Genomic DNA, 14566 nt, shown 5'->3' with positions numbered 1-14566 from the left:
TCTCTGCAGCGTAACTTAATTTGGATCAGATGAAAACGCAGCTTGTTTTAATTTAGGGGAGAGAAGCCTACGTGTATTATGTGCCAAAAGTACAAGTGTTCTGTCACCCTGCCTGTAAGACACCAGGTATGCTACATGGGCTAGTAAGAAGGACAGGAGGGACAACACTTATTTTAGCTATAGTGCCAGTGTAATAAAAATGAAAAAGGAGTCTTAGTGCTACAGATGTGACCCTTGTTTCCCTCCCCCTTCCTGGGCAACCTGCCTTGACACCTGTGAACAGGGCTGATCCTTTCGCTCATCAAAGTCACAGGGACCCAGCAGGGCATAAAGCTCTGTTTAAAGGAACTGCTTTGTAGGAATGTGGCACAAAGCTGAAAAAGGCCGGGAATTAAGTTCTGGTTTCATTAATGTTCATGGTAAAATTCCCACGTAAGCCTTTGGGAGCAGAGATTTCAGCCCAAGTGTCAAAATACATTTGTCAAAGACCTGAAAGACTCATTTTCCCGACAAAGCTTCTAAGAGTTACTGCAACAGAAGCAATAACCAATAACGATGACTCTTGTCATATAGATAAGACTGCATATAGTCTTTCATTAAATTAAGCCCTTCTTCCAGGCTGTTAGCACTTCTTACTGCATAATGCCGCAAAGTCCCGGAGTTAACCTTTTCCCAAACTCTCCCTCTACCACAAAAGCAAATTACACCTTTAACACAAGCTGAATTCTTTTGCTGCTGGAATATGCGAGGGGTGAGGATGGACAGGCAAGACAGACACGTTTCTCTGCCCCGTGCATGTGGCTCGACTTGCCGGATCGCCCTGCCCGTGGGCCAGGTCCGCAAAGCCCAGCCCTGCCCGCTTCTGTTCGCTCTGCACCTCCGCAGCACTGAGCCGAGGTCAGTGTCAGCAAGAGCTCTGAACATACTGAAGAAGCAACCAATAACATTAGTAATAACGGGCACAAACCACTGAGAACATCTTAAGAGAGAACATTGCCCTAAGGAAGGCCCTTATTAAAAGTCCAAACTACTAACGGCAGTAAAAGGCAGCCACCTTCATGTGATTTAACCCAGAGCTCTCACAAAACACTACTTCTTTCAGCTCAGCAAAACACCTGGTGTTCTTAAGATCCAGGGCACAGTCAAGGCTGTGGCAAGATTGTATCAATCTTTTGTGAGCCTCAGATAAAACCTTTACTCCATGTATTTTCACTGTGCTTTAAGAGGAAAAAAAAAGATTGCAAAGAGCGTACTCGGATTACCCTGAGGATAGGTCTGCGCGTCCTAAGGGCTCGTCCCTTTTTACCAACTGCAGCAGTTATCTAACAACAGAACCCGCTTCTCCCCGCAGACTTTGTCTCTCCTCGGGTGGAGCTCAGCTGTGATGTGGGCAAAGAACCCGCAAAGCAACTTAGAGGCTACTGTCCACCACCAAACGCTTTGGGAAGCACCTGGAACCTGCTGCTGTCCAAAAAGCCAAGTATGCTGCTGCTCTAGAACACTTCACAAGCTCCAAGGTGTAAAGTCGCCTCAAAAGAGAGGTTCCCTGGGCAAAGGGACACTGTGAGACCCACCACTACTTTAGCAGTCGTTCCATCCTTCCCAAACGCATTGGCTAGGAGAGGAATGTGTGGCAGGGCATCCCAGAAATCCCACCCCTCCATATGGAGGGCAGAAGAGCCACAGTCACTTTGTTCCTTTCTGCTCAGCTCTTTGATGCTTTGCTCAGGACTGACTGACCATGAGCGCTTCTCCCACAATTTTAATCTGATTTGTAGCCAAAGCTGGGGTGAAAAGGAAAGGGTCACACTATTCCTAAAACAGAAAATGCTTAAATAATGCTGAAAATTGAATATATTTTTAACACCAGGCTGGCCACCACACTTAGTCTGCTCATAGTGTTCCCACTATGCCAGTTCTGACTTTCCGCATTTTAAAATTATTGTGGTTTTGTCTATAAATTTTGTTATTCAGACCCATCTCTGGCAACTCGGAGTAATTTGTCTCCACCTGCATTTCATTTTGAAACCATTGCTTCCATTCCACCTGAAGAAGAGCCTATCATCTGCTGAAATACCTGTCTGATTTGTCCAGCCACACCTGTTGCCCAATAGAAGATATTACCTCTATCTACAAACCTTCTCCTGGTTAAGAGGAGATTTATGGTCAAGAAGCGCAATGGGATTGCATAAATGTGAGAAATCTCTAAAAAAATGTTCTTTAACCCAAAAAGATGATAGAAGGGCTTTTTTCGAGCATGCTGAAGATGTATTTTAAAAAATAATCATCAGACTTTCCCTGATCCTGTACCTCAACTTGTCAGCAAAAAATCTTGGAAACTGGGGAATCCACATATGAAATCAAAACCCTGCACACTGCCAGCAGACCAAATCCTTGCCTTCTACTGAGCACTGTCAGGAGATACTTGAACTGGATTTGGCCTACTGGATACCATTAATTTTGGATTAAACAGTGATGAATCCAATGAAAATTACTATTTGTCTAAAGGACAAATACTGTTATGACCTGGATGACAAAAATAAGAACTATATCATGTTTCAGGGCACAACACTGACCACCTACACAAGTCAAAAACAAATTCCCAATCCACTTTTGGCTTTATGATCCAAAAGGGCAGATTTGGCTCTGTAGCATCATGCTTAGGCATCATCAGTGGCAGAGAAAAAGCAGAACGAATAACCAGCATGATTTATGCTCCACAATCAGACCAGGTTAAAAACTGGAGGGGGATATATGCTTTTAAAGTAACGTTCAAAAGCTTTATGAGGTTTTCCAGTTTTTGACATCTCAAAAGTTTTACTGAGCTTTCACCAGGGAGGACATGTGATTTAATTAGAGCACAATACAAAAGCATGGCAATCCCAAACCACGTTCCCAGCTCTGCCACCAGCTTGCTGCATGACCTTGGGAAAAAAACTGCGATGCCCCAAGCTCCCATTTATACCATAATTCGAAGAACAGGTTGGGAATGCCTCTGTGTGTCCTCTTCCACAAGGAGCTGTGAAGTGTAATTAAATTCCACCCAGTGCTTTGAAATTGTCAGAGGGAAAGTGCTATATAAACCCTTATTAATTAAGCTTACATTTAATCTGGTAAATAAATACACTATTGCGGGAAACTAGCTCCTAGTGATTGTGCAGCTACAGGGGTGGACAGAGAGTCAGCTGCCAACCACAAAACTGACACAGGCAACGCGAGAGGGAGGAAGCCCCCCCAAAAGTGGTTGACGGCTTAACACAAGGCTGACATTTTAATACACAGTATTTTAAAACAAATTCCGAAGTCCTCATCCCACTCCTGCGCCTGTGGAAGTCAATGAAACGCTAATCCACTACCTGCCATCAAAATCAACTTCAAGCCAGCACACCAGACCATGTTAGTGTGAACGTGAGGTGAAGCCAGAAAGAAAGGTGGAGGGGAACGCTTTTCGGTGCGATCCCATGCCACATTAGCATCTCGATGTTGCACATGTGGCAATTTCTTTCAGCCGTCTGCTCTGCCCACCTTTCCCATTTCGGTCCCCAGATGCACGCTGGCACAGCAGTGCCCTGGTACGGCCAGGTCGCCCTGAACTTGGGCTGGCCAAGGAGATATCCTTCAGCAAATCCAAAGCCGAGGTCTCTTACTGGACTAGACTTCATTTAGGCGAACACTTGGATGTTTCAGTAGTTATGTGCCAGTGCAAAGACTGGGCAAAAAAGGAATGTGACTAGCACAAGACTTGCCTAAAGCAGCATCTACATTAACACACCTACAGAGCCAGTGGTCTGCAACCACACCGTAACTTTAACAGAGCTGCCTGCAGCACAGGGCTCTGCGCTGGATGAAAGGCTAACAGCAACTCTAGCAGCAAGGAATAATTTGATGGCCATGCAGTCCTGAACCAGTCCTGTAAATATTCACCAAACAGAGGAGATGTAGGCAAACAGCTGCAGCAAGTTCTCTACATATTTGCTCTGCCACAGGATTCCCATCGTCCGAATCACAATCACTCCCTCATCCTCCTTCCCAGTACCTTTGCCACGGACTTTAAAGTGTCACAGAATTGCAAAGACTTGGAAATCCTGAATGAAAACGGCTGCAAGCCCAATCGCTAGAGAACTAAAGAACAAGAAGGGGGGAGGGGGGAAATGACCCGACGAGCGGAGAAGATGTTAGACATGTAAATGATGAGTAGTGGCTCAAAAAAAAAAAAAAAAGGTACAGACGCGGAGTACCGGTAAGGATGTGAGAGGTGAGGGGGCCAGGGCCAGGACCGGGTAGGGCAGCTCCCGCGGAGCCCGGGGGGCACGGCAGCCCCGTTCCCCGGCGCTGAGCCACCCCCGCCCCGGGAGCCGCCGAGGGGCCGGCGGGCGGGCAGAGGGACGGACGGGGGGGGTCTCTCACCGCTCGAGCGCCGGACGATGTTCTCCAGGAAGGTGTTCTGCGGTGCCACCAGCCCTCTCTTGCCCCCCGGCATCCTGCAGCGCCGGGCTCGGGGGCCGGGGGTGCGCGGCAGCGGCGGCGGCGGCGGCGGCGGGGGGGGGCCGGCGGCGGCTGGTGCGCCCGGTGCCCGTGAGTCGCGCAGGGGCGGCCGCGGCCGCTCATGGTAGTGGCGCCCCCGCGGCGGCTGCAGCGCGGACTGGGGCCGCGCCGCGCACGGCACCGCCGAGCGCCGCCGCCCGCCCGCCCCCCCTGCGCCTGCGCGCCCGCCCCGCCGCGGAGCCGGGCGGCCCCGGGACGGGGAGCGGGAGCGGGGGCGGGGGCGGGGTGGCGCGGGGGGGGCGGGTGCAGCCCCGCGGGGGTCGCGCCCCGCGCCGTGGCCCGCCGAGCCGCGGCCCCTGGCTGGCCCCGAGCGGGGACCCCTGCGAAGTTTTGCCCTGGCCCCCTGCGCGGGGCACGCCGCCCCGCCGGCATTGCCGCCTGCAGCGGGGTTTGGCGGCCGGCGCTCCCGCTGGGGGGCTGGGGGAGCACAGCCGGCGGGGGCTCCGTGCTCGCGGGGGCGGGGGGCTGCAGTTTGCCCACAAACGATCACGGCGAAGTGCGAGGTAACGTGTCAAATGCCAGCCTCGCATGAAGCCCTCGGCCGTTTTTTTGGCGGATTCGTCCCTTTCCCCGCGAGAGCGGCTGCCGTGGGGGGGCGGGCAGCAGGAGCCCACTTTGGGGCCGGAGCCCTCTTTTCTAGCGTTTTGCTCAGGGCCCCAGCTCCACCGTGTTGCTCCTCTCCCGGAGCCCCGCAGGAGCAGCTGAGCCAGTGCGGTGAGGCACCAGCCGCCTTTCCCCAGCCGGCCTTGCCATCGCTCGGACAGTGCCTGTTAAAGGTGTGGGCAGTGGAAGCCTGGAAGTAATTTCTCCACCTATTGCTTGAGCCTCTGCTCCTTTCGCATGCTGCTACAGACTAGAGAGGGCCGTAGAAGGAGAGAAGAGATGGCAAATGGCTGTTTGTTGGGGGCAGGAGTATGCCCTGCAGAGCATCTCCCAGTGCACTGTGCACTCCAGCTGTAGTTGGCACAAGCAGCAGTGCTTCTCCCAGACAACATTACTCCACCGTGGTAAAATCAAGTATTTCTTTTTTCCAGCCTGTTTTCAGCACCTCCTCCTTCCTGTGCTTAGGTCTTGGTCCAGCAAGTCACACTGAGGTCACCTGAACTCCTCTGCTTAAAGTTAAGCGCGTGTTTAAAATCTGTGCCACGCCAGGAGCTGTTACCAGAGCTGCTGTCAGCTCTTGCACCCAGGCAGCTGCTGTGGGGGAAAGACCCGGTTCTGCTTTCATTTAACCCCTGCAAATCAGGAGCAGCTCCATTGCCATCAGCTTGTGAATGCTGATAGAAAACTGGCTTGAGAGGTGAACCAGACCCTATTTGTCAAACACTTACTTACTGGTTCCCCACCAGTAATCTTCAGGGCTTTCCTTAGAGTCGTGTGGTTTAAAAGATGTGCCTGCTGAGTGCAGGGAAATCCAGCTCCCAGTAACTGGCGGGTGGACAGCAACACCTTCGCTTCTTTCATGTGAGCAACAGCCGTATAAAAATGTGTGTGCACAGGCAAATACTGTGTGACTGATCTGTCTGGACAGTGTTGCCAGGACCTCTGTTCCCCAATTCCTTCTGTTCCACCCAGTTTGAATGCTACTCCTTTTCTGTCCTTGTTTTGTAACCCAGATTTGCCTACTTACCCCCGGCCCTCACTGCCCCATCTTTTGATTTACCGATCAAACCCCTTCTTGTTTACCCTTTCTACTTAACTTCTCCATTGTGGTGTGCCAGGCATGCCCTGCTTATGTCCTCAACTTCAGATCCCAGTATTAAGTTTTGCCGCTGTATTTCCAGTGGCACTAATTAAACAATAGGTTATGGAACAGGACAATTCCAAAAAACATATCTTTAAATGTCACAGATGTCTGATAGGGTAGAAAGGGCAGGACATGTTGTGGGATGCTTGCCTGTACATCAAGGTAGCAAAAAAACTCCAGAGGACACCTCTTTTTTTTCCCTGAAATGCTGGATGATGCTAAAGATAACCTTGAAAAGAAGAGTCTGATAAAGAAAGCAAACTGGGTGCTGCAAAGACTCTTGTCTTCGGTTGGGGATCTTCAAATAGTGCTTGGAAACAACTTCAAGCCACCATGCAGAAAGCTGTCAGGAGGGTTCGAGGTCAGTGTAAGTAGGAAAAAGGCAGCTAAGCAGTTTCCTTCCAGATCAAAAATACCCTAGTCTCAACCAGCTGTTTGTTCTTAAATGTGGCAGAAAATCCACGGTGGTTCAAAATGCATTATTTTGTTTTATCCCAGAACAGGTAAGTCAACACAGTTTGAGTTTTAGGGAATTAGTTGTTAAAACTTTAAAAAAAAAAAAAAAAATCTAAGCTAAATGTAACAACATTCCTGATGGAAGATCAGCAGATTCCTAGTCATTCTTTCTTCCCAGCTTTCAAACTTTATTTCTTTAAGCAAAGAACTAGCTTTCCTTCCCTAAAAGGATAAAGGTTAAAAAGGAATGAACACATTGCTGTACCAGGGTAAAAAGGTAATCATGATCCTTTCCTCTGCTGCTTCACCGTTTCTTTTCTTCTGAGATTTGAAACTCCTGCTCAGGGTGATTTACCTCTTTACTGGTATTTCTATGAAAGGCACAACACCCCGTGTCCGCTGAGCGGTGGGCAAGCACTGACTCCCACAGCAAGTGGAGACAGCGTGTGCGTGCTATGAAGTCCGTCTGCATCTGGTGAAGAGCTGACCCTCTGAATCGAAACTTACAGAAGAGGATTATTTTACCTCAGGGACTATTAAAATTTTCAGAAATGGTTCTTACCCGCAGCACAGAACTTTACATGTGTCTTCTGTGAATTTATGAATTGAAGAATTGTCACCTGGGATTCAGGGGGCTCCTAGAAGAGGAGGGAGGCATAGGCCAGCGTAAACGGGTCTGGCACTGATCCACCCCAGTGGCCTGAGTCATTAAAACATCTGAGCTGCTGAACAGATTCACAACATTGCCTTTGCTTTCAGTATTTGTATGTAATAGGGCGAGTCAGGTTCCCTGGGACCACCTTGGCACCCAGGACACACAGGTCGAAAACCACTGTGAACAGAACTGAGTGATGGGATAGGCTTGGCAAGGCTCAGAGCTGTTTTCTAAGCCAGGTCCACACAGAAGTTTTCCCATTCTAAAAATCAAAACCAAATGACCACAAGCTTTGGTTATAAACAACATGATTTGTATAAACTGGTCTATGAATTCCAAAACCAGCAATGTTTGATTTCCAATGGATTTGTGTCTCATGAGTTACAGGCATGTTGCTGAAACAAGGGCTCAGGTGGGAAACAGATAACAGAGGGAGATGTTTGAAGCAAGCAGGAAAAGCAGGTAGACTTCACTCCTTAAAACCCAGAGAATCTGCACAGAACAATATGACAAAAAAGACTTGTCTGGTATCTATGAGGGATAAAAAAGACGTGTCTGGTACCTATGAGGCATGAGGTCCTTAATAAAACTTTCTCCATGGTTAAAGTACACCTGTTGTCAGAAACTGGAGTGAGACAAAGGTGAGCTCATGCTGCCCCTTTCTTCTCTGCAGGGAGGACTATAAGGTCAATTCTCTTTTACTGGCTCCAAAACACCACCCAAGAAGCGTGTGTGGGACTCATCAGAAATCTGCAAGTGTCTGTGAGCCCACTGACCCTTTTACCATGCAGGTAGAATCTGAGTTTGAAGGTTGCTGAAGGGATGCCATCAGATCAGCTTATACATGTGACAGCGTTTCTTCATCTTGTTTGGGCAGTAGCCTTCAGAAAGGAGGAAATACCTCTGGTCATAGCAACAGCTAGTGATGGCAAGAAAGAATACTTAGGAGAAAAAAATAAGTGGAGAGAGGGAATAAATTACCATTTCTTTCCTATTTTTTTGTCATTTGCTCCCCCCCCCCCCCTTAGAAATTTGAAAAAGCGGTTTGACAGGCATCAAATCAATAAAAAATTAACAGAACTTGTTGCTTTTGGTATAAAAATTGATGGAAAATGAGTAGATGATATTGATGAAAATATTGATAAAAAAAGAGACAAAGTACTTGCTAGCATCTGGTTTGGCACCAATGAGAATTCTTCATTCTCTGTTGAGTTGTGCAAGTCTGGACAACTAGACATGGAGGTTGTGGATCTCCTGTCCCTTAGTCCCTTTGGCAGTTCATAGCAAAGGGATGCAGAACTTACATGAGGCAACAGCATTCAGAGAGGGTTGGATAGCTGCGTCAAGCACACAGGAATTAGGAAGAATTAAGGTTTTCTGTGTATCGTGTGCCTAGGATGCATTCAGGGTGGTGCTCAGTGAATGGGAAATGGCTACATCTTTCCCCTTTATACTTCTCATTCGATATGGCCCTGTACCATCTTCCTGGGACACCAGCCAACCTCTGCTCAAGTATGGCACCATTCATTTCTTCCTCATGCATATCACTAATCTGCTGGTGCTTTGTAGGCATCAGTGAACGTCTTCTACATCATACCTTGTCGTACAGGGATCAGGCAGGAAATTGGGGCACAGTGAGATTAAGGTCAAAGTCATCTGGTAAGTCATAGTGTCCAACTTGAGACATCCAAGATCCTACGGCAGAGGAGTCCCACTTTAGCAGAAGATTCCATGTTCATTGCCTGGTGACTTCAGAGTTGTGAGAGCAAAGCATTTCTCCAGATCTCAACCTGTGTATTTCCCATGAGCTTATGAAAAAAATAGGAAGAACGGGCACTGGGAGACAGTAGGTTTGAGTGACTTGCACAGCTTCATGGAAGAGCCCTGTAATAGATTTAACAATTCCAGGTCTTGTTTGCTTTTAACATGAGACTTTTTATAAACCTTGCCTTGTTGCTTCGTTTTCTTTTAACAAACACAGCAAAGGAATTGCAGGCCAAAGCTGCACAGAAGTTGGGAGCCAATGGGAGGAGATATATATACACAGACACATATGAAATATTGTAGGGGACGTAACTGAAGGCTGTGTTGCAATGAATAGACACAAGGACAGAAGGAACTCAACCATCATATAGGTGTTGCCTCGCTTTGGAGTGCTTGGAGCCCCCAGTTTTGCTTTTCCACTGGCTCTTCTTGAGTCACAATCTGACACTTAGGGAAAGAAGCCTTTAAAATAGTACCATTTTATTAACATTGTGTTTTGTATTCCCTCACCTGCAAAGTCTGTGCTTCAGTTATCATCAGTCCAGCTGTGCGGTCACAGGGAGCCATTAAACCTTCTGAAATGACCTAAAATAACAACTCAAATTTAACAGCATTGAAACTTTCAAAGTCCATTATAACAGCACCAGCCAGGTGCTGCAAGGCCCAGACCAAGACTGCTATGGACTTTCTCCCTGGAAAGAAGGGAAATTCCTTTTTTTCAAGGGTACAGAGTTCATATTTCTAATCCTGCAAGGAGACCATCACAGGTGCTGCAGCCCATTGATGGGTAGAGAAACGTACCATAAGAGGCGTGAAAGTTTCCATGTCTTCGAAACTTTCAAGAGAGAAGAGGTGGGAACATCAAACTCCTACTTGGAAAGGAGAACAGGAAAGAGTCCTTTGAGTTAACCTAAAAACCCAGTAAGAGCAGTACCACAGGATGGCAGCTTACAGATGCCCAAGAAGCAGTGTTAGATGAGGCACAGTCACAGCAGGCAGTGGTGTAAATGGTTGATGTTCAGTAGGCCAAAAGGGGATGTGGAATAAGGGGAGGAACCTTTATTCCTTCACCTTATGCTATAAGGACAGCAAATGTCAGTGCTGAGGTTAATCACCGAGTGCTCTAATGAGTCTGTGGCAACTTCCCCTTACAGAGTTTCTTCCTGAGAAATAAAGTGATAGCAACCAATAATGTAGTGTCGGAATTTACAGAGATAAATCACCAGATTAAATACAGAAAGCCAAGAAAAACAGACTGATATCCTTCTCCTCTTGCAAGTTTTTTTCTTTTTTTTTAAGGGGAAAATATTTCTGCCCACAAACAGGTAATGCCTGAAATAACAACCATGTGAAGATGGGATTACAGAGTATTCTCATGCTTCAAAATCATACTCTTGGGGTTATTTTTGCCAATAGCTGAATCATCACAGAAAAGATTCAGAACAGGAAACAATCCACGGTTATATCTTAGAAGAAGCGTTTTGCATTTAAAGTAGTGTCCAGCTCAAAACACCTCACAGAAGCATCTTCTGTTTTTCTTGGCCTTTTTGACTAATCCTAAAGTCTTTATAGCAAAAAAAAAAAAAAAAAACCTTGCAGGCATGCTCTGAGAAAACCCGTAACAGAGGCAAGGAGTGCATGGGCTCACAGGTCCTTCCCAGACCCACTTTACAATACAGAAAAACTGCTTTTGACTGCAGGGTGCAGCACTTCTGGGGGTCTTTGGACTACTTGAACCAGAATCCTTGACACCACAGGGGCAGGGAACCCAGAAATAAATGGTACCCTAAAAGCAGAAAGGGATATTTTTTCAGGCAGCCGTGGACTACAGTCTGGATTAAGACTAACAGGGGCCCCAAACAGTATGATATCCCCCCTTGTACCCCCACAGGTCTCAATCCTATCAGTGGTAATATGAATTTAATAGCTGCAAATACCCCCTACTGTTCTTTTCCAGCCGTGGTCACATGTAGGGGACAGGACAAAAGCAAGCACCCCACTGGAGGACGGAGCTATTTTCTGCACCGGAACTGTTTTTCAGGCTTCCTGCAGACTCAGAGACATGGATTGCTTCGTAGGCTGACCTGACCATGTTTCCAGGGTCTCTGGGGGCTCCCAAGGGAAGAAACTTTTCTTTGTTAAAGAAGTGAAAGCTGAGAGTCTTTAACGCTATGAGTGGAGAAGCTGGGGCTCTAGGTCTGGCCTTGGCTCTTTTTTTTTTTTTTGGTTGAATCTTCTTTCCTTCCACACTTGATAGGCCGCACATGTGGAAAGCAGCCAGGAAAGCTGCACCGACAGGAGGGAGGATGGACCAGGCAGCTGTCAGTGGTGCTCGTGGCAAAGGCTGTGGCAGGCAGGACGGTTTGAGACAGACCATCACTTCATTGTCCTTCCCAGAAGTGTTATGAGTTACTGACACATCCAACACCTCTTCGGGACCCTTCTCACTGTGAGAACCATGTCGGGTTCTGGAGCCTCTTCTGAAACAAGCAGGAGCTACAGAGAAAACCTTCTCCAGGTGTAGAGGTCCACTGTGTTCACCACATTTTACTGTTACAGGGATGCCTCTGAGAGCCCGAGGATTGTGCATCAAGTGCACTAGAAAAATCTCAAGACTATTTGACAGCTGAAGCACTGACATAAGTGGATGGCATTAACTTGTCCTGAAAATTATGTACAAAAACAGAAAAATGCCTTAAACACAGCATATGCTTCTAATGTAGGCAGTCTAAGTTAAGCATTTTATATGTTTTGGGTAAAAAGTTGTAGCAACAGTGATGTGGTTAGCAACAAGGGGTTTTTTTCAATTTTAAATCTACTTATATACACTTGTTCATAAAAAATATCTTTGAGAAGGAATTACAACACGACTTAACTCAACTGATTATTTATTAAATTTTTTTTAGAAATTATCATTAGAATTCACCAGGGGGCTAAATTTTGAGTTTAAATGAACTTGTTAGAACTTGTATTACTGGAAAGTCAGAATGTTTCAGCAACAAAGACATTGTGCCTATATGCATATATACCTACATAGTTCAGTTTGAGCTAAAGACAGGCAAAAAAATATTGTTCTATAGATAGCAAACTAAGGCAGAACATTTAGGCTAGGAAAAAAAAAATCAGTGCAGAGCCCACAATCAGACTTAGATAGACTTAGATCCTTTTATTTATCAGCCTGATGTTTCATGCACCTGCCCCAAACTCCTTTTCAGACAGAGAAGGGTGACACCAGGTGCATGTCTGCACTAGCCCTTGTGTGCATACTCTTTCTCTTCACAGAGACAGGTTTGACATGGAAACCCTAATTTCAGTGTATGGTACAGCAAAACCAATTACCTATGGTTCCATCACACGACAGAGGAACAGATCATTCATGCCATTCTGGAAAGCAGCTGACCTTGCCCCTTCCATACATGTTATCCTTCAAGTTATGTCTAACTGTAACAGGAAAAAAAGTAAATTACTTGTGAGTCCCTTTTCCTAAGTACTAAGGCAAAAGATCTGCAGGATAACCACACAGATTCCCCAGTAAACATCCAATTCAGTTAAATATTTTTGCACCAGTAAAATTTTCCACTGAGTCCAGTGCTCATGTGGCCTATGCACCGTTTAGCTGTCCAGGCTTTGGATGAGTGGTAGCTGGCTGCCCGCTTTTTCTTCTTTAGATTAATTCTGTGCAAGTTTTCATATTGATTTTCACAGAAGCAGAAAGAAGTCCCTAAATTGGTATGCTTATAATAGCGACTCTTCAGAGAAGTTAAAAAACTTAGCATGGAATTGCCTCTTTTTAGTGCAGTTAATCTCAACCTATCATCTCACTGGCGATGTTTTCTCAAATTAAGTTTTATTAGGATTTGCTGCTGGCTCTGCAGAAAACATAACATAGACACAGAATCTGCTGACACACAAACCTTTCATAGCAAGTAACACGGCTGCTACTCCAGCACTTCTTTGGAAAGCAGTAATATCTTACACGACTAATTGATTAGCATGGAAAAGGTGACGTCCCTAATTTGCTGTTCTCTTGGATACACAGAAGAGCACAAGTCTTCACTAACGCAAGCAGGTCCAACAGATGAGATGCTGTTTAAAATGCAGTTCAGAATAAATTAAGTATTGAAGGACATTAAACTGCTTTATGAGAAGGATGGATGTGACAGGGCATAGACCAAACAACTTTCAAAAAATGTTTCTAGATGATCTGGTTGCTGCCCTTTAGACTACAAACATGCCAGGTAAGCAATGTGATGTAAAACATGCTTTTGTTTTCATAGTGGGCGGCCAGTCTGAAGCCTACAGGCCTTGTACTGCCTGCAGCGCCTTTGGGCTATGGAAGAAGTCCTAAGAGCTGGTGTCCCTCAGAATCAAATCACTGCAGCTGGAGCAACTACAGGGTCCCTCTTGGACCAGGACACACAGCCCAGCAGTCAGGAGACCAGAGCTAACACCACTCAGGGACTGAAACTTCAGCTGCTATCACGCTCTAAGCATTCCTCCAGACCTTCTTACTGCTCTGGAAAAACACACAAGAGTGACAAAAGATCTGCACCACAGGTACCACAACTGCTTCTGAATCTGACACAAAATGGGACATTGAGACCAACACATACATATATAAGCACAAGGAACTGCTCCTGGGTTTGGACAAAAGTAAGGCAAAGCTGCCTTTGGAAGAAGTATGCAAGCACCCAAGTGGGATTTAGTTTTGTTACTTGGCCCCTGGGCTCAAGTCAGACCCATATATTAGCTCTCCATGATCCAGGCTTTGGAAATCCTGACCAAGAACTTTAAAACACAATAGTGTGCACCCACAGCAAGCTTTCAGGCTTTGAAGTTTTACGGAAAAGTTTCATCTAGCACCATCCACTCACTGATGTGGGTAGGAGGCTGCAGGAGATGAGCAATGCAAACTACAGGAAATGTATCCTGGAAGGGCAAAAATAAAACTTATTCCATGGCTGTTAAGTTGTTCACTACATGAATCCAAAAAACAGGTGGCAGGGAATGGGAAGAGAGGTGAGGGAAGAGATGAATAGGTGAGTGTTCTTTCTATTGCTGAATCTGATCCAACCTTCTCCCTGGCTCATAACTCCCCTTTTTCAAATTACAAGCTGCTCCTGTGTTGAAGGCTTGAATGGGAATTTCACCTCTGAGCATTTGGACTTTTAGCTGGAGAAAATCACAGTTAACATTAAGAAGATAGATACATGCAGACATAGGAACAGATTTCAAGAGGAAGCTATTGTAGCAATTACCTTTTAGTAACTCACACTTTGACATCTTGAAGAGTCATTTACCAATGCAGGCAAACCTACCACCTGATCGAAGCGGTTAGAACTAAGCTGCTGCTTAGAGTGCGTTGGAGGGAGCCTGGGCTGTGCTCCTCGTGCAGACAG

The 14566-nt window shown here is 46.4% G+C and overlaps 1 protein-coding gene across 1 annotated transcript in view; it reads right to left on the bottom strand.

Annotated features, from left to right (window-relative positions):
- Positions 1-4618, bottom strand: part of KCNH5 (potassium voltage-gated channel subfamily H member 5) — a 160206-nt gene extending 155588 nt beyond the window's left edge. Inside the window, exon 1 of the mRNA XM_055717136.1 lies at positions 4408-4618. Within this exon, the coding sequence (XP_055573111.1) occupies positions 4408-4480 (73 nt within the window). The 5' untranslated portion in view covers positions 4481-4618. The remainder of the gene's footprint in view (positions 1-4407) is intronic.
- Between the last annotated feature and the right edge of the window lie 9948 nt (positions 4619-14566).

The sequence above is a fragment of the Falco cherrug genome, chromosome 7 (genome assembly GCF_023634085.1).
Source record: "Falco cherrug isolate bFalChe1 chromosome 7, bFalChe1.pri, whole genome shotgun sequence".
Lineage (NCBI taxonomy): Eukaryota > Metazoa > Chordata > Aves > Falconiformes > Falconidae > Falco > Falco cherrug.
Note: the sequence above shows the minus strand (reverse complement) of the source record. Positions and strands in the feature narration are given on the sequence as shown.